The 20,547-nt window shown below is 39.6% G+C and overlaps 1 protein-coding gene across 8 annotated transcripts in view; it reads right to left on the bottom strand.

The window, feature by feature from the left end:
- CTNNA3 (catenin alpha 3) overlaps positions 1-20,547 on the bottom strand; it is a 430,920-nt gene that overhangs the window by 381,992 nt on the left and 28,381 nt on the right. For all 8 annotated transcript variants that reach the window (XM_053948596.1, XM_053948593.1, XM_053948594.1 and 5 more), the window contains one exon: positions 17,810-17,929. In XM_053948596.1, coding sequence (XP_053804571.1) covers positions 17,810-17,929 — 120 coding nt within the window. The remainder of the gene's footprint in view (positions 1-17,809; positions 17,930-20,547) is intronic.

The raw sequence follows: 20,547 nt of genomic DNA, 5'->3' as shown, positions 1-20,547 counted from the left end.
CTAGAATCTCAAGCTCTTTTGTGAACCTGACTTCCACAAATTGTTGCTACGACTGGAAGGGTTAGTTAAGACTTGATTTCATCTTACAGACTAATTATCTTTTTGATCAGTCAACATGGTTGTTAGCATTTACTTGTTATTACTGTGAATTATTTATCATGTATTTAAGTACCACAAGCTCCATTCTTTCTGTTCCCCTTTGTTTCAAAGCAGATATATCAAGACAGATCATGAAGTGACCCAGAGACTCCTTAAGTCCATAAAAGTCCATATCTGCTTCCAGTCCATAAAATTAAAAAAATCAAGAGCATTTTAAGATCACAGCACCCCTGTGAATGTCAGGAAGGACTTAGGAAGGAATCTTGTTTTGAACAGCTGACTGTGGTCTTGTTCAGTAAGTGACTGAGCTGTGCCAAACAGGACTTTCAAGCTTGCTGCAGTTGATTAACATTACCTTGACAACCAGCACCAAAATGCAGCAATTCTACCTGGTCAAAACTTTTCCCTTCTCCTACCCTGTCTTTTTTTTTCCCTTTTCTAAAAAGTTTCTCAGAGACAAACTGTTAACAAAATTAAAATAATGTTGTGCAAGCTACTTTCAATGGAAACACTCTTTTAAAAACAAAATTATTTTCCAGATTTTGTCAAGGTAAAAACCATTCACAAACTTCTAGAGAGCTCCTGCATCACTCCATGCATGTGAATCTACTTACATATTTAAACAGCTTTACTGGATTATGGCCATGAAGACTGATGCTGTAAGTCTCAGAAGTACACAGAAGTCTCATTTGACTCAACAGGGTATTTATCCACTAAAAAACTGCGGAACCAAACCCATATGGCCTATTGGCTTGGATTACTGAAACATAAGAACATTGTCTTTTTACTCTCCTAAGGGTGAATTAACACAGTCATGGAATATGACCCCACGGAAAAAAAGCATGAGCCGACTCCTTAAAAGCACAAAGTCTGTTCTTTCATAAGCGTTCCTGAAGTAAAGCACTGGACTTCAGTCCAATAGTAAAAGCTGTTAAGAGTGGTTAAATAATTTACAGTATCAATATATAATGTACTTATACCAGCTCGGTTTGTGCTTATTATCACAGGATCACAGAATGTCCCACGTTGGAAGGGACACACAAGGACCATCAAACTCCAACTCAACACCAACAAATCTGGACAGGGACATGAAAAGGACCTCTTGCTTCAAGTACCCAGTTTGGAGGTCAGCTGTTCCATGATGCTAAGGTGGATTAACACAGGACCCCAGTAAGACTGCTTGTGTGAGTAATGCTTAAATCAGCAAACTATTAACAGCCCATAGGCTTCACAAACAGAGAGGAATGGAAATAAGAGTTTATATTTCTAAGCTGGTGATCTTACATGTCTCATAAATAAGTGTAAATCATTTATATACTCACTAATATTCAACTTTATAAAAGCCCCACAATTCACTATTACACCAGCCTTCCCCAGTGCACTGTAACTCAGTGCTAGTATGACTGCCCTGCTACAACAGTGTAGTTCTTCCAGTTTTCATCACTGAATTTCTTAGAATGAAGATGAATGTTGACTTGTGTAAACCTCCTGCTGCTCTTTACACCTGCCTTATGCCGCTCCCCTATTGCCCAGAGCATCTGCTCATATTTTACCTTCAAAATGTACTGCTTCTTCACATTTTGATTTCTCCTACAACTCCTTAATAAAATCTTTGTAGAGTCAAATGATGAAAAACTGTAAGCCCAGCAAACTGCCTTTTTTTTCAATGGTAGATTTTGTAGTACCTGAAAAACTGCTCCACTTCATCCTCTTGAAACGCTGGGGTTTTGTTTATTAATACTGTTTAATGCAATTAGGGGCCACTGAAACAACTTATTTCCCAGATGCAGAGGACATACTCTGAAAATACGGAACACTTACCATCTAAGATTTATTCTGCCTGTATCTTCTAATTCCTGTCTGAATTTCTTACAACAGCACCGTCCATATAATTAAATTCCCAAGAACATATAAACCATTAAAATATGATTACAAGCATTTGTAACATGCTAAATAGTTACAGTAAATTCTGTTGAGTTTTACCAGTATTGCAAAAAAGATTAGTATAAAAAGGTCACTTGAACCAAGTTTATCCTAGTCAAATTATTCCAGACAAAAAAATTAGTTTTTTCCAGATAGAATTGCATCTGTAACAGTACTCTATCTTCAGTAAAGCTGACATGTGGCTTAGGGGTTTGCTATGAAAATGAAGTATTTTCTAACCATTCACAGGGAAGAAAGACCCTAATCTTAAGGAAAAAGCCCTACAGGCAAACAGTTAAAATACCGTGTGCCACAAGGCAAACAGATGAAAAATTAAAGGAACAGTATATGCTTAGCATTTATGCAATATCATTAAATCTAGTCATGACTATGCACAGTATTTGACAATAAGTTAACATAATCTAATGCTTTTGTAGGGCTGGGGAGGGGATGTGCGTGCTGGTTTTCAATAGTGATATGCAATATATCCTCCAACGAGCTTTCAGAGACCAGGCTCTACAGGAAATTTAACCAGGTTTACTATTCTCTGTTGTACTTCCAGCCCTTACACCTCAGCACCATTACAACAGCAAACGGAGGCTGCTAAAATGAAACAGCCAGGAAAGTTTGCTAAATCACACAATGGCGAAGTGGGGAGTGCCCCAGCTTGGTCTGGCAGCCTCCTCAGGCCCTCTGGAAACAAGTGGTGCTCACACACACCAAGTACCAGCAGAGCAGTGCTCACTCACACAGCTCCACCTCAGCATCACAAATATTCAGAATTAGACGTGAGAAGCAAACACAAGAGTGACAATTTCACCATAAGGAAGATTGACAAAGACAGGGGATTACTTCCCTAGGCAGCCTGATTCAAAATATAAGCATTCTGCTCATAGAAGCAAAACAGTGCTACACTGGAATCCTTACATTAGAAGTCTTAATTTGGTCCAGTTACGTATTTTTTTAATTGTTTGCATTTGAAGAGACCTTTCTATGGGATCAATACCACAAAAGCAAACCCAATAGGTAATGCACATGACAGGCAGTGTAAAACAAAACAGAAAATGTACACATTTCTTTGCACTCTCTGACTTTAAATGCAGAAATAGGAGCAAGTGTGTACCATAAAGCATTCAGCTCTCACAAAAAAGAAGTAATTGTAAAAATGCACTCAACGTCATTTCACTAAGCCACTGTCCAATTTATGGAGTACAAAGTTTATGGAAAACAGGTGTGATGACTACCAGAACTGTCTTAAAATCCTGTTCATAAACCACACCTAAAACTTCTGGTTTATTCCTTAGAAACTGTACTAAAATAAGAACAGTGAATTATTCTCTGTAGCAGGGAATTATTGCTATTCATTCTTCCATTACAGTGCAGCAGCTGCATTTTCTGTTCCTGTCATGACAGCACTGCACCGAATGGACATGATATGAAAATACAATTTTACATTTTCTACTACAAAAATAACTTCTCCACTGTGGTGCATAGAATCAATGTCTAAATAAATTGCAGCATACAGGTAAAGCCCTGTCAATTAAAAAACTTCTCCAAGGCTCTACCCACCATCTACAGAAAGATTTAGTAGTGGAGGTGGCAGAAATTCTGTCTTATGACAACTCCATTACTTCCATAAGGTATTTATTAGTGCAGCGTAACAGATCTACCACTACATAGCTGTGAGTTCTACAGTTCTTTCAAGCTATACTAATCTATTCTATATTCAAAAAATCTATAGATTAGACATACTGGAAAAGAATTCATCTTCCAAGACAACTGCAAAACAATTGTGAAAAAGGATGAAAGCCTTTCCACTCAAAACATGCTGGACTGACAATTGATTCCACCAAACTACTGAATTTTAAGTCATTTGGTCTGCCACTGCTGCATATTACAAAAAGAAAGCAGTGTACAGGGTTGCAGGAGAAAGTTTCTTCAGGTATAAAAAATACAAAAAGCAGCTTTATGATATTGCCTTTAACAAGCCCTGAACCATAAACACATATAGAGAACAGAATTTATAAAGTCTATGCACTGTACTTGATTTAAAAGTATCTTGTACAGGAGAGATGTTCTATAAGACAGAGTCAAGGCCTGCACAGCACTGCATGGTAGCAGAATGATACACAACAGGCATGAATTGATAAAGAAAGCTACAGGTTAGATAAAAGCAAAATCTTTTTCCCTGGAAGGACACCCCAACAGGGGAGTTGCCAGTGGGGCTAAACAGTTTGATCCTCAGAAAATTTCAAGGCATGCCTGGATAAAGCTCTGAGTAACCTCATCTGACCCCTGAGCTGATCCAAGCTGAGCAGGAGGTTGTACCAGGACCCTCATGAGGTCTCTTCCAAACGAAATTATTCTGTAATTCTCTAATTACAAGGAGAAAGCAGAGGAACTGATAGCCATAAATAAATCATTGTGACATTTTTGTGACATATAAAATAATATTGCAGCAAAATTATTATGCAAGGGCATAAAGTCTTTATATATGAAGGTCCATAAACCATTCCTACAGTATGCATAAACACAGTAAAATTTATGTGCATGGTAAAAAGACTAATTTGAAACTTTTTAAGATTTAAGTAGTTACATTTTATTAGCATTGCTTCTTTGCAAAAAACAGGATTGAGTATTACAATTAAGTACATCTTGCTAAGAGGCAACTATGCATTTTATTATTTAAGTGATGTACATACTTCAGCTTTTAACTTTGATTTTCTAACAAAATAAATTTTGTATATGCCAGAGAATTTTACAGAACAATTCCCACCAGTGCTAGCGCTAGCACTGCCTCTACAGAACTCACATTATCAATCTCAAAGAAGCTCTATGTCAAACTACATTCTTTGACTAGGAGCACTTTCCATTTTGCTCCCCATGTCCATCAATCTAATTTAACTACCAGAACAGCAAATGTGCTGCAATAAGCTGAAACCCTGATTGATTTGCAGCTAACCTCAATTCACCTAGATCCACCAGAAGAGGGGTATTTTGTTGTGTGATTTTTGTAGTTTGGATTTTTTTGTTTGATTCTGTTTTTGTTTTATTAAATGGTGTGAGATGTGCCTTAAGTGTTTTCATACCTGACTACACAGAACACGGGTCAGTTCCATCCCCGAGGCAGCTTTTGGAGAGCACGCAGTCATGTTCACACATACATTTCCCCACAGCTGTCAAATCTGTATAAGGAAAGACTGAAAACAAGATCTTGGCAGAGCACTTCAGTTTCACAGGACACATGCACAACGCAATATCCGTAAAGGGAAAAAAAAGAATAACCTGTATGCATCAGACTAAATGGATATTTAGTAAAGCATCCTTGAAGGATGGAACACCTCCTAAAGGCCCAACAAGAAAGACCAACATTTTAGCAGGGCATGCTGCAGCAAGACAATGGGTAATGATTTTAAACTAGAAGGGAGTAAATTTAAGAGTAGATAGAAGGATGGATTTTTGTACAAAGAGGGCGAAACACCAGCACAGGTTGCCTAGAGAGGCAGCAGATGGCAATCCCTGGAAACATTCATGGTAAGGTTGGCCAGGGCTCTGAGCAACCTCATGTAGCTGAAGATGTCCCTGCTCACTGCAGGGGAGTCGGACTAGATGGCCTTTACAGGTCCCTTCCAACCCAAAGCCTTCTGTGATTCCATGGCCCTTCACATGTGAACAGGAGCAGGCCAGTCACAGCTGCCTCCAAGAGTAGCGATGAATGCACTGGGTCAGGCTTTTCTGCTTGGCGTTTTAGAGGATTTGCTGCTGTAGAACTTGGGCCATCAGTGATCCAGGCTGGAGGAGCAGGTGTGTGAGCAGCAGCCCTGCAGCTCACTCCACAGGGGCACCCAGGGCACACTGGCTGCCCAGGACCACACAGTGCACAGCTCGTGGGGGATGGTGGCTCAGCTCTGCTCCCTCCCTGCTCCCCAGGGAGGGAGGGCTGCCAGCGCTCCGAGGAAAGGCGACAGCTCCCTGCAGAAATACTTGAGGCACCATCCCTAACATTTGCTAGAATCTCATTCCTAGTAACACCTCTTGCAAGACTCCTGCAAGGGTTCAGGCTTATCTCTACTTACAAAGACGTTAAGACCTGTTTTACTGACACTACAAAAAGCAGTGACAAAATGAGCTACTAAAGGCAGTGAATGAAGGATATAGAGAGAATTTCTTCAAGTTACATTGAATTAAAATCCTCCTCTTAAAATAATTCTCTTCTTTGGAGGACTCTAGTATTGTTCGCGTCTTTTTTTACATTATTACTGTCTATATTTTATTTTCAGAATGGTTTTTCTCCCTCCCTTGATAACTGTTTTAATTTTGTAACTATGTCAGAAGCATCTGTCATTTCTCCCCTAAACTATTAAAGGCACTTAGGATAAGAATACATTGCCTTTCTAGACTATCCTTACTACTGAGGTAAGATTCATGTAGTATGCAGGCACAGGTACACACGCTTCTTTAAATTCATCTTCATTTGTTCTAACCTTTTCAAGATTCTTAACAGCTTCTCAGCTAGCTCTTTGCAATTCTAATGACCCATTTTCCAAAGCAAATAAAAACCTTCCCATTTCATTTTCACTAAGTCAAGAAGGTGGCCAAGGCCAGGATCAAGAGCTCTTTAGCATGCCTTCAATTATTGTTCTCACTAACTCCTTTCCCTGACTGCCCAGGTTCAACTCTCTTCACACCACAGCAGGGAATACACCCACTGTTCCTGATGAAAAGCAGTTCACCTCTCCCACAGACACACCCAGTGATTCCAATGGGGAAAGGCTCAAGTGGAGAAGGACTTGCCTATCATTTCACTTGTGTTTAAAAAATATAACCTACCCGTAAAATTGGGGAGGAGGAAGTCAAGGAGTAATAGTCCTTATATTGTCTCTGTACCTATCCCTCTCTAATCCTATTAATTTACCGATTAAATATCATCAGCATCTCCAAGATTTTGGTCTGCAATCAAATTTTAGTTACAGGGAATTTAGCTCTCCATTTAGGTTCATATCCTCAACATACAAAGTACTGCTCTAAGAATGCTGGCTTTTAGTGAAAATGTCACTTTTGCCAGGAATTTTACCCAGAGACCAGTACATCTGTTATTTGTCTATGAATTAACAATCAGTAAGAAACTTCAACGAAAGGCTGCAAAATCTTTTCAGATCCTGAAATAATTTATTGACCTCTACTAACTCAGCAGAAGAGGCAAAATGCTGCAGTATTTTTTTAAGATAATCAAAAATACTCTGCACTTCAGACACATCTTCTGTAGGAACTGTTCAGACACCTCCTTCCCAGCTCCAAGAAACACAAGAAGAGATCATCACTAGGCAATCATAGCCTCCAGTTCTCTTTACCCAAAAAGATACATAACTGTACTCTTTGACTGTGTGGTCTCTTAACCTTTTCCACCTTAGTGAATCCAGTGCTGAATTTCGTAACTGCAGATAACATAAGCTGATAAATGCACTTTTTTTTTTTTTTGCAACCGTTTGTGATCTAGCTAAAATAAACTAAACTGTGGTACAGTTTGTACTTCTCTCTCCCACAAATGAAAAAGGATCAGCCTTCCTCCAGTGCTAACCAAGTTACAGCAAAAATTAATATAGTTGTTGTTTCATATATAAATCTTGAGTGAAGTAAGATTTTTTTTACATCCTATCTCTTGTTCTTACAAAGTTAGATCCATGGTTAAATTAATGCAGAAAATCCCAAATGTTCTTACTCAAGGAAATAAACAAATTTAAACTGGACGTGGGAAAGCCTTCACTGTCCCACCAGCAGAATTTATTGTTATGAGCTATAAAAGCAGTGTTGCAAGTGTCAAAATCTTACCTACAAATAAAGTTTTATTCCATAATGACCATCTATAAAGGCCCAACTTCACTAAATCACATGAAGGCAAACTTCAACACAGATCAGCTGAGTAATAGCCACTGACAGCTGAAAAGTAACCAGCTGCAGCACTCTCAAACCATGAAGAAATAAAAATACAGACTGGTGTTCTAAAAAAAGCTAGACAGCAAATAAAGGAAAATATTAGAGCCTGATGAGCCCCATCAAGCAAGGCCAAGGTCTGACTGCTCTCCCAAACCCTGATGAGAAAAAGAGCCAGTGATGACAGGTCTATGTATCACAGACAATCAGATGCATCTTGGCTGGGTTGTGACAACAACCTGAAATTCCAGAGGAATGGAAAGAAGGAAGTCAAGGTCAGGAGGGCCAAAATTAGGTTGGGGCAGTGCCCTCTGTCATGACCCATCCTCTGCCCTCCTTCCTGCATGCACAATATCCCTGTGACTGTCTGTCCAAAGATGCACACGCTCCAGCTCTTCCTGGTGATCCTCCGGAGCCTGCGCAAACAGCACGGCGCTGTTTGTGCATGGACAGCAGGAAAACAGGAGGCAGCATCTGTGAGGGTGGGACTGCTATGCTGGTTTGAATCTAATATGATAAGCACCTTTCTGTGAGCAAAATGAACGAGTCAATACATACAGATGACAAAGGCTTGGAGGAAGAAGGAGACAAGGTAAGCAAAAAGCAATGCAGAGCAACTGGATAAGATATTTAAGTGCTAAATGACTAGAGTGAGTTTTAGAGGGAAACTGCACACAGGATTATGCAAATGAAAAATACAGAATGCAACTTGATGCAGAATGTGCAGGACAAGGGGCAGGGATGTGTACAGGAGAGACAATATAAAAAGAAGGACTAAGTGGCCAACTTGACAAGGTCTCAGAGACTAAAAAGTAGGAATATTGTCCTGGACTAATAAATAATTTGTCAGAGTATGTAACAGCGATTTCTCTCTGTGTAGCATTGTTCCAGCTTAGCTGGAATCCAAAAGCTGAATGATTACCAAGGGTCAGAACCCTCATGAACAGAGCTAGTAAGTTCTTCCCTCAAAACAAGGTTGTGAGCCAGGGAAAAGCTAAGAAGCTCCCTGGTACATAATCCTAACTGGTTACAGAACTTGGGTTTCACAGGAGACAGAGATCTCCACCTCTACCTCCTAACCTGCTACCACATGAGGGAAAAAAAAACCCTACACCCTGCACAAAATTCAAGTTTTTTATTTCCTATGTTGATGTTCTATCTACTAAAGCACTGAAGAATAGCCAAGTACTGTGGCCACAGTAAGTGCACCACAAGCTCAGCCTTCGGATAAAGACAGCAAGACCCAACTGCTCCTGGCAGAGTCTGCTTTGGCTGCTGCCTGCTACGAGTTCCTGGAGCAAACACATCAGGACCAGTGCTCCTCCAGGACTTGTCCATCATTCCCAAGCATTATCATTCCCAACCATTTTCCATTCCCAGCTCAGTTATTTTGCAAGGCTTTGCATTTCATCTAATCTGATTTTTACGAAATGCCAAAGCAGAGAATCATTTTATAGGAGAATTTATTTTTCTGTGGGAAGCTGGGTGTATGTCTGTCAGGCTGGGATCAATACAATATAACATTCCCCTCAGATAACTCTCTCACAAACTACTATTACTGTCATTTTCACCAGGACATAACATCATTCATTAGCCACTCTTAGTAATCAAAGCTCTGCATTCCAAACTGCTACTGCATTTCTAACTTGCATCCTTTCAGCATCTAAATAGCAGTTTTTCTCATACTAAGAAAAAAAAAAGCACAAAAAAATAACCCAATCCCCCCCCAAAAAAAACCCTCTCACCACAAACAAAAACAGTAGCTCAGACTATATGGTACACACTGTCTCTGAGCCTGTAAAAATGTCAGTTGTCCTCAGACTGAACTTTTTACCTAGTCTGACATAAATCTGTTATAGCCTGAAAAAAGGAACTTCAAATATCCACAGAACCTTACTGGCAAGTCCTTATACACCTATAAATCTTTAACTCTTGGATGGAGGCATTTAGTGAGGTCCTCCAGTAGATCTGGTACTAAGAGGCTTGCTGAAGGTCACACAAGATAGCTGTGAGAAAGCAAATCTAAAAATGTTTACAGGACATTTATATACGTATCTCCCACTTCTCTTTTTTCCTTTACGATTCAGTAAAGAATTTTTTTTTATAGTCACCACTCCCTACTGCTCCAGGTCATTTAATTTTAAAAAAGGGAAAGAAAAGAATGTGAAATTAAAATAGCACATATATCATTTTTATAGTGTTCAACAAAAGAAGCATCCTCTCTAAATCTTGCTTTTTCTGTAGAATATGCAGATATGTTACTTCCCAGAAAATTAAGGAATGTATTTTCTCCTTCAATTATGGCTAAGAATCGTATATCACTTTACTAGGTGATGATTTCAACCCATAAAGACATACAAAGCTGTAGATCTAGGAGAGGGACAAAGAACTCAGCACAGTCTTTGAAAGTAACGTTCCTTAACTATTTCCAGAGACAGGAAGCCTGTTGAGGCGGCCGGCCGAGGCTCTGATGGCTCGACCTGGACGCTGCAACCTTCCCAGAGAGAGGTCCCGCAGGAGACACCTTTCTGGGGGCCTCAGGCAGTCCTTCAGCCACAGGGAACCTCAGCAAGGGGTAGAGAGCCCAGCTCTCAGCAGTGGTTTCAGCTCCTAGTGGCTGCAGCTCTGCCTGGCGAGGCGTGCCCTGGCCAACACAGGCACAAAGAGACAGCAGCACCGTGTAGCTGTTCCGCAGAGGTAACGTTTATTCCAGCGCCCTGCGAGGGACGCCAGTGACAACAGCTGAACAGGGCAAAACTGGGGGTTTTATGGGGAAAAGCAGGGGTGGTACAAAGGGGAAAAAACAATTGGTCCCAACGAATCTACGTGGGGTTCCAAAGCGTGCTGGGAACTCACCATGACCAAGGAGAATTTCTCAGTCCAGGAGGGTTTGAAAAGATCTTACCCTAGCCCATTCAAGGGATACTTCTCCAAGGGAGAGGGCTGGCACACCCATCTGTCTCCACAACTCCCCCTTCTGTATTTAATAAAAAGGCATCCCCAACAGCTCTTTTAAAGCAACGTAAAAGGCATGAGAACATAAGTAACACAGTAAGAATCACAATAAAAATCCATAAAATCCCCTTAACCAAAGACAAAACCCATCCAGTTAATCCCCATTGTCCAAAAAGTTCATTGACCCATTCAGGGTTGTTCTCCACTTTTATGTCCTTTACTTGTTCCTTCAGTTTCTGGATGTTTGTGTGGATGGATTTTGAGTGCAAAGAAAGGTTGAAGCAGCACATCCCCTCAAAATCCTGGCAGCACTTAGACCTCGTCCAAACAGAAATACTGCTTCTCATGCACAACTATCAAAGTGTTATGTTTTATAACATTTATAAGATTTGATTGTAACAAAGGAGGAGGAACTATGTGAAATTCTGAAAGCCACTGCAGTTTAATGCTGTCTCTCTTGGAGAGGCATGACAAAAATCTGCCAAATAAACAGCAATGTGTTCCATATGGAGTGGGCTGAATGGACCATCCAGCGATGAGAGAGAGCTCAGGGGCTGATGACAACGCTGCTGAACACTCCTTGCTACCAACATCCACTGTGAGAGAAGAATGGAGATCTGCATCACAACAGGACACGGAAAGGAAACAAATCTGACCAGTCCTTTCTCAAGAACAGAAACCAAGCAATTAGTTCAGTCAGCTACACTTAGATTCCTGAGGAAAAACAATTACAGCAAGTAATGAAAGACATTATTTTATTCATCTAGAAATAAATCCAGGAATGAGTAACAGACACCAGTTTTGTCCAGATAAAGTCTTGCCAAATTAGTCTGGGTTGGTAGTCACAGGATTAGTAGCAAGTATCTCATAATATGACTAGATTCTGACATCCTTCACAGGACTTTTACATAAATAAATGGGAAAAATTGATTAAATTTCTCTGGAATCAATGGAGATTTCAGAACAGTTACCAACGATTCCCAGCAACTACAGAAATGCATTAAATCATTTTCTACAGGGGTCTGTTCTGGTTGCCTCACTATGGAGCATAACTTGGATAAGAAAAAAAAGAGGAAAAGGAAAAAGGAAAAAGGGAAAAGGAAAAAGGATTTCCTGAGAGGTAGGGAGGACAAGGAACCATCAGGGCACTGTAGGGCAGGATTTGAACTCACAGTAATGTTCAAAAATAGGTGTGCTTCTCTCAGACAGGACACATTAAGGATAAGCACAAGTAATCACATGCAGGCAGGAACAGTCAGCTGCACAATGTATGATTTGAAACAACCAATGAGGCAACACTTCAGGGGAAAGTCAAAAAGCTCACCTCACTCCTGCTGTATAAAAGTGCAGTTTTGTTTTCTCCCTTGAGACACTGCTGCCTAACAGAATACTGCAGTTGTCATAAAATCAGTTATCACTGCTTCTTTAAGAACCATTCTCCTTAGACTCTGACCCATTTACAACCCCCAAATTCTGGTTTTATCCCACATTAGCATAAACACGTCACCAGAAGTATCATTCTATTTCATTAGGAGGAAAAAATAAATTGGTTTCCAGTCTACTGGAAGAATAGAGTTCTAATCTTAACCCCTGCCTCCCACTGAGATAAACCACCCAACACATCAAATTTCATATAGGAGACACCCATGGTACCATAGCAAATGTTCATGTGCAAAATCAGTGGTGTATCCTAGTCCCCCATGGAATGCACTCAAAATTCTCTCCAGCTTTTTAAGTCATGCCCTTTTAATATTACTTAGTTGTCTCTGTAATTTAATTTCTAGCCGAAGACCTCATTTCCTTCCCACTGTAACACTCAATTTTGCATTGTTTGTTTGTTGTTAAATTACCTGGTGACTTCTTGGTTGAATGTAAAGCATCATCCATCCTTGGCTCCCAAGACATTTCAGCTACATTTATCAGAGACAAGACTAGACTGGAATCTTTTATCCAAATTGATGACATCTTGGGCACAGCCAAAATTAATTCAGTGTCATAGAAACAGCAACAGTCTGAGCTTTGAAAGGTTAGGGGAGGCATGACTTTTTTCCTCAGAGGTTTAGCATCCATGCAAAGACAGAAAAATTGCACACAGAGAGATAAAAATTCAAATCATTCAAGCCTGGAACGGACAGACACAAATCCAACTGAACAAGGGAGCTGCTAAGACTATGGCACAGGCTGGGGAAATGTTGATATGAAACTCTTCCCCCTACAAATGTGAATACATATAAAAAATTATAAGCACAGGGGATATGAGCACTTTCAGGTGAGCAGGGAAAAGCAAAAACCTCTTCACCCATTAAGCAAGCCACAGAGATACACAGGACAGACAGAAGCAAGGACCAAATGACAGAGCTATAATCATGGAATTACCAAAACAAGTTAGGTGGCTGAGAACAGAATTGTCACAATTTTTCACTATCTTAGCTACTGAGACTAATTTGTTGTTTGCTTTTTTTAAAAAATGAATGCATAAATCAACTATTTTAATTACACAACAACATGACAGATGTTGTTCCTATGTCAAGGGGAGATAAGCAGCTACAATACTGGAAATATAACCTATAGTCTCATTTTATAATCAATACTGTGTGACTACATATTAAAGTAGAAAATAAAAGAAGGCATTTTCAGGAATCTAATGGAAATCAAGTGCCTATATGTCCTTAAATTACTCTGGAGTAAAGTACAAGGCTTCTTTGAAAATTCCTAAACAAAATCTCAACACATTCAACCCTAAAATCTAAAAGATTAGACAGTGGTAGAGTGGTAAATACAAAAGTGAACAAATTCACCCATTTGTTAATCCAGGATGGCAATTCAGAAGACATAATTCTGCCTTTACCCTCCAACAAACAACTAAATGTACTGTTATTCTTAAGTCTGGAAGGAAAAAAAAGCGAATTCTCATTCAAATTCGTTCAACAGCACAAGCCACAGAAAGATCCATAATTCCTGCCCTTTAATTTGCATCTAGTTATTTCACATCTTTTCAAAAGGCATGGATAATGGACAGAAAGGCTACAAGCAGTGATTAATGTACTGCACCTCTTAACTAAGTCCTCTCAGTAGTTAATGATCAAAAATATTTTTTTCTGGTTTGACTCTGAAAAAAACAGGTGATATGTTTATGCTAATGTGGGATAAAACCAGAATTTGGGGGTTGTAAATGGGGTCAAAGTCTAAGGAGAATGGTTCTTAATGAAGCAGTGATAACTGATTTTATGACAACTGCAGTATTCTGTTAGGCAGCAGTGTCTCAAGGGAAAAAACAAAACTGCACTTTGAACAAACCATTTGCTTTCTGGTTTGAACGTGTCTGACTTCCATCCATTGGCTCTTCTCATATTTCTGTGCACTAAAATAAAGGTTTAGTTAAGTACCTCTATTCCTGACACTTCTAAACCATAACCTTTTCCAGGTAACTTAAGGAGCTCAGTTATGCAGCTTTCTATCATCATGCTTGTTTTCTTGACAACAAATAATTCACCCTGAACTCCCTCCAATTTTCAGCATACTTTTAAGGGGTTTGCCACAAATAAACCTGCCAGTTGATAAGTGATAATCTCTTTCAAAAACTTGTCTCCAGCTGCTGGAGTGGAGCACTTTGGTGAACAAATCTCACACTGTGCTGGTTTTTGCTGGGGTAGAGTTAAGGTTTCTCCCACAGTAGCTGTGCTTGGGATCTGTGCTGGAAGCAGTGCTGGTAGCACTGGGATGTTTTGGGCAGAGCTCACACAGAGCCAAGGCCTCCTCTGGCCTCACCCAACCCCACCAGTGAGGGGCTGGGAGGGGACACAGCCAGGCCAGCTGATCCCAAGTGACATCCCAAGGGATATCCCAGCCCGTGTGGGGCCATGCTCAGCACACAGAGCTGGGGGAGGAGAAGGAGGAAGGAGGACATTCAGGATGATGGAGCTTGTCTTCCCCAGCCACTGTCACATGTGATGGGGCCCTGCTCTCCTGGGGATGGATGAACACCTGCCCAGCCATGGGAAGTGGGGAATCGGTTCCTTGTTCTGCTTTCCTTGTGTGCACAGCTTTTGTTTTATCTGTTAAAATGACTTTATCAACCCACAAGTTCTCACTTTCACTCTTCTGATTCTCTCCCACCAAAGCAAACAATCAAAGGTGAAGAATAAAAGTGCATTTAATCCACTTTAACAAAAAGAAGTACCATCTGACTGAAGAAGCAAGTCTTCATTCAAAATTAAAACTTTCAAAATGCAAATTTGCCTTGTACGATGATGAAGGCAGCTGCAGTACTGAAAACAAGGACTGTGTGGAACAGAATGGGGAATGGCTCTGCTCCACATTCTGGAAGCACTATTTCCCATGAGTGAAGTAAATCACTGTGTGCCCCGTAAGTATCTTTGACACAGCCCTTATCTCCTTCAGTTTCCAACACAGCTTTTAAAAACAGTTCTAAATGTAACAAACATCAGAAAGAACTCCTAAAATGTTTTTTTAAATGGATTAACCAAAATTACTTCCCATAGATTCATTCATTCCCAATTGTGTGTCCTTTAACACACACTTTCCTTGAGGGCATACAATCAACATCAAACAAACAAACCTTAAATCAGAATACTTTACAACAGGATACTGCTTTTGTGTGCGTGCACATACTAAAGTCCTGTTGTCAACTATAAGATGACACGTTGATGGAGGCTTCTAGTCAAAAACTGAATGTCTTTGGATTACAGCCAGCACTGCTACAGGCGTCCCAAAGGCACTGTTAGCTCTAAGAACAGCAGCAACGGTGGCAATTTTTCACTTTGACAGGTGCTAAATACCACTGAACTTTACTGTAAGTCCATTTTTATTGCAGCTACTGCCCAATTCTCCTTAAATGACCTTACAGTTTATCAATTATAATAAACAGCCTTAAACAGTGCCGTTGCAGCTGAACACTGTATGGACAACTTCCTTCAACAGCAACAAAGACCCACATAAGAGAAAGGAAGTGTGCACCTACCACAGCATCCCAAGAGCAGAGCTGGGACCTATCACCAAGTCCCAACTTAGCCCCAAGTGCTTTAACATTTTGTCCTCTCACTTCCCCTGAAAACATTCATATTGCAAAGGTGGTAATATTTAGGTTGATACAAACCAATGTAAACTTTACTTAGCTTTTACTGGAAACATTCCACGAAATCACAGAGCAAGAGAATAAATTTTAGTACTCACACTGGCATGTAGCTATTCTTTTTTGTCAAATTTCAGAGATGAGAAAGTATCAAGGAAATTAAAAGCTTGTTTTAATTCAAAGGAATTGCCAGACTATCTCCTGGACAAGAAAGAAAATCTACATTTCTCAGATGAAGGCAACTCCTGGGCCATTTCAAAATGGCAGCTTGGCTATAAAGAGATATTCTCAACCCAAAGGAATTTCTCTAGTGGGTGATGCCCAACCATCACCCCAAATAAGTTTGCCATTTATAGATGTTTGGTCTATATTTATTAATCACAGTCGATGTGGGACATTTTGAACACCCTTTAAAAAGCCCAGCTTTGATTTCCCATCTGTCCTGTAAACTTCCCCTAGTAAGAAGTACATTGCTATATTGCACTTCATGGCTCATGTCTGAAAAAAAAGGTACAGAAGCAGATAACTGTATTTCTTTCAAAAGCAACATTCACTGCTTTCAGCATATAAACCACTTATTTTACCACCAATAGATTCACACTCAGACCATATACAAATGTTTGTCTCCAAACAGATGCAGTTACTCGGCATTTTGCCAGAGAGACTATGAATATACCCATAACCTAATACAAGTGCATATAAATTATTATCAATTAAATGTGTTATCAATTAAACGTAGTATCAATTAAACACTCCGTAAACATGTCCCAAATTCTCAACAGCTTCAGTGTCAAATCAGGTCAGTGATTTTTGCACAGTAATCCAACCAATTCTCAATCTTTTCACAAAAAGATTGCTTTCTTTTTAAAGCTGGACAAAATTCAAAGCATCTTCTACACTAAATACATACATGCATGCACTACTCAAATCCCTCACTGCAGGTTCTCCAGCAAGTTCTACTGAAATTAAAATCTCGGTATCAACAAGCAGGTAAAACACTCCTCACCATAACCACGTAACTACTGCTCAGACAAACAATGCACATTAACTGAGACACAGGTAATTAATCAATTTCCTGACCTAGAGAGCTGCGAGTGATCCACCCCAAGCCCATTAACTGTTTGGCAACACTGACACCAAGTGACAGCATTCAGGAAAACACAAACCACAACAACCCCACATAGAAATGTTACAGCTTTTATTTACTCTCATGCTGTGGAAGAGGTAAAGTCTTATTTTATCATCAAGAGCAGAAAATTAGTGAATACCCATAAAGAGATATTTTCACATAAGATATGTATAAGTGACAGAATATCCAACATTAAACATGTGTTAACAATTCAACTTCAATCTTGCAAACACAAGTCAAAGACCATGTGCACTTCAAAGTTGGAAGCATACTAACCTCACAAATTCATTTCTAAAGGTGAAAAAATTAGTGGTTTGCATGCATACAAAGTATTGGATTCCACTAACTTAGGTGAATTTGGTTAATTTTTCAAGTAAAAGACTGCAAATAGTACTTCTATACACTTCCATTTAGAAAATTACATGTTAATGCAACTTTTAATGTCTGCTAAGTCTCACTTACTTGTTTTGCCTGTGCTTCTCTCTGCTGAAAACCAAAACCCAGCAGTCCAGCATCATATGCATTAGGTAGACTTGCCCTGCCCTCACTGCCTTACCTGACACTGCACAAAGCACAAAAAGCCAACTGACAGAACAGCAACTCCATCAAACACAGCAGTTTTACCACCCACCCTGTTTATGCCCAGCATTCTGTCTTCTTACAAGCTTCCATGGTCTTACCTGCTGACGTTTGTATGCCAAGTAATCAAGATTTTCCAGATCTTTTTGAAACTTTTGGTAGGTTTTTTGTAGATCAGATTTACTGGATACATTTCTTAAAGATTCAAATGTTTTTTGAAACTGTGAGGAAAAATAAAAAAACAAAGCCAACAAAAAATTATCATTCATAGAATTGCTGTGTTTCATTCTGTATTACAATTATTTTCCACTAAATACTAAGGTGATTGAGGTTTGTCACCTCTAACCTTCCACATATTCCTACAGTTCTGTTTTGAAACCAATCACAGAATTCAAAGCACTGTACATATGCTCATCTCAGTTAAATGAAGTCCTCTAACTTCATAGGTCAGACCAAACACAAGCAATCAATCTTTAAAGGTGAGTTCTTTTTCTATGCCAAATTCCAGGAAGTAATAAATTCACACAGATTTAAATACTTTCTTTTCAACTAAGAAAAGTGTACACAACTTTATACAGGCCACGAACTCATTCTATCAAGCACAACAGCAGAACTTAGAAATCACAGGGTGCTTCTTATCAAGTTAATTTACTTAAGAGTAATTTAAGACTGGATAATCACCTTGGGCAATGTGCCCACATTCTGCATGAAAACTGTGACAACTCCTATTACGCTTCACTATGGACCTTACTTTTAAATTTAAAATTTCTTTCATGCATACTCTGTTATTAAAAATAGGACTGGTATTTTTCAGAGATGCAAAACACCAGCCCAGCTGTAGGAACTGTAACAGAAAGGTTAAGACTTGTGTCCGAGGAGAACTGGAGGCCCAGCTCCCTTGTTACCTTCAGGAAATCAAGAGCCTTCTCCTCTGACTTGCTGTTTTCCCAGCTGTAAATACCCTTCTTCACCTCATGAGCATGTGACAGCTGCAAAGCTGCAGGTAGCTCAGTAATATTTTGTTATCACTGTGATTACCATCGGAAGCAAGTCTATAAACATACATTTACACTGACATAATCAAGAAGAACTACACACTTGTAAATCCTTCCAAAATATTGCCTGAGCCCACTGCAGTTCCAGGGCCTGCAGGTGAAGCTCACCCGTGGTACCAGTGCCCAGGGGATGAGGCAATGGACTGCTTTGCAGTCAGTTCTGGAAAACCAAGCACTTCTGTACTAACTACAGCCCACATTTCTCTATACATTTGCTTAAACTACAGCCACTGAATTGGAATAATGAAGCACAGGAGCAGAAGGAAAAAAAAAAAAAACCAAAAGAAAACAAAGCCAAACCTCCACTCATCTTCTGTCCCTCTTTAAGAAACTGACAACACAACTGACAGCCCATGCTGCTCATGGATGTGGAGCGCTCCAGAGCCCCTCACTCCTGAGCAGGTGACCCAGCTCAAGCCCAAGCTGCACCTGATGCTGAACAGCCCCCAGGTACTTCTCCCTGGGGATAATAAGAAGCTGCAGTGGATTTCCACTGACAATTTACAACAACTTGCCTGGAACCTTCAGCACATCCTGTTTGCCACTCTGCAGCCTTTATTTCAGTCTCGCTGCTCTCATAACCAAAAGGCAAGTTAAGGCAGTGTTTTCATCTCTTTGTAATTTATCTTACTCTACCTCATTCAGCACTACTAGAGGTTAACTGGAGACTTTCTAGCTGCATTTAAATTGTTTGCTACCAAAAAAATAAAACAAAACTTTCTCACCCAAAGTATATGTTCCTGAATTCTGTACCAACACGGCTGACAGAACACACGTGCTAACACAAAACTGCAATACCCTCTATTCTTTTCTGTTTGACTTCATTATCTTCCAATTTTTGTATGATTTGTTGTTTTCAGATTTTACCTCTGCTCCAGAGCTGATGTGAAAGCCTTGCATTTGGAATGTTTGCTTTCATCAATTCCCACTCCTGGCTAACCCCTTAGCTGGAAGCAACTTAATTGCAACATTTGCAAACAAGACCCGAGTTCAGTTTAAGGTGACCAAAAGAACTCCATAGTCCTTGCTTTTTTTCAAGTCTGTAAGAAGCTGCTCATAATGTCTCTGGCAAGTTCATCATGCACCTTCTGCTTCAAACCATGACATATTTCTCCAGAACTTAGCCCAAAGCTGTTGCATTCTGTTGTGGGATTGAATAATACAGGGAAAAGGTCTCCAATGATTTCCAAACTCACTGAATAAACATAAGGTACAGTCTTTTCTTGAGGTGTCTTTTTTTTTTTTTTCAGATAATCATCAACATGTTAGACTACAATGCAGTTGTAGAATCATCATCATCCTTTTAAGGATGTACTTAATCCCACAGCTTCAATTCTTCATTAACAGGAGCTCTGCTAGCAAGATCACTCACTTCCTTATGTCCTGCAGCAACCTAAACATTAATAATACATTTGGCTCTCTTGAAAGAGATATAAGACGCAGCATGAGAGCACGATCAAATACAAATCAAATGTATAACTGTAAGGACAACATGATTCAATAAAATTGATGAGTAACTGCCAGAACATTCACATCTGTCTTTAGATGTAAGGGAGAAACACTTTTTAAAAATTTAATTCACAAGTAAATAAAAAATCAACCAAACAATTTTAAGAAAACATAGATCTGCTCTTTCCACTGTCATCAGCAGGAAATCAGAAAATTGTGCCTTGGACATAACAAAGCTTATCAGCACATATGTTAAACTTAAAACTACATCTGGATCTTTCCACGTCATATTTCTATCAGTGTGAGCCAGCATTTTGGAGTGAGTGGTAAAAAAA

The sequence above is a fragment of the Vidua chalybeata genome, chromosome 8 (genome assembly GCF_026979565.1).
Source record: "Vidua chalybeata isolate OUT-0048 chromosome 8, bVidCha1 merged haplotype, whole genome shotgun sequence".
Taxonomy (NCBI): domain Eukaryota; kingdom Metazoa; phylum Chordata; class Aves; order Passeriformes; family Viduidae; genus Vidua; species Vidua chalybeata.
Note: the sequence above shows the minus strand (reverse complement) of the source record. Positions and strands in the feature narration are given on the sequence as shown.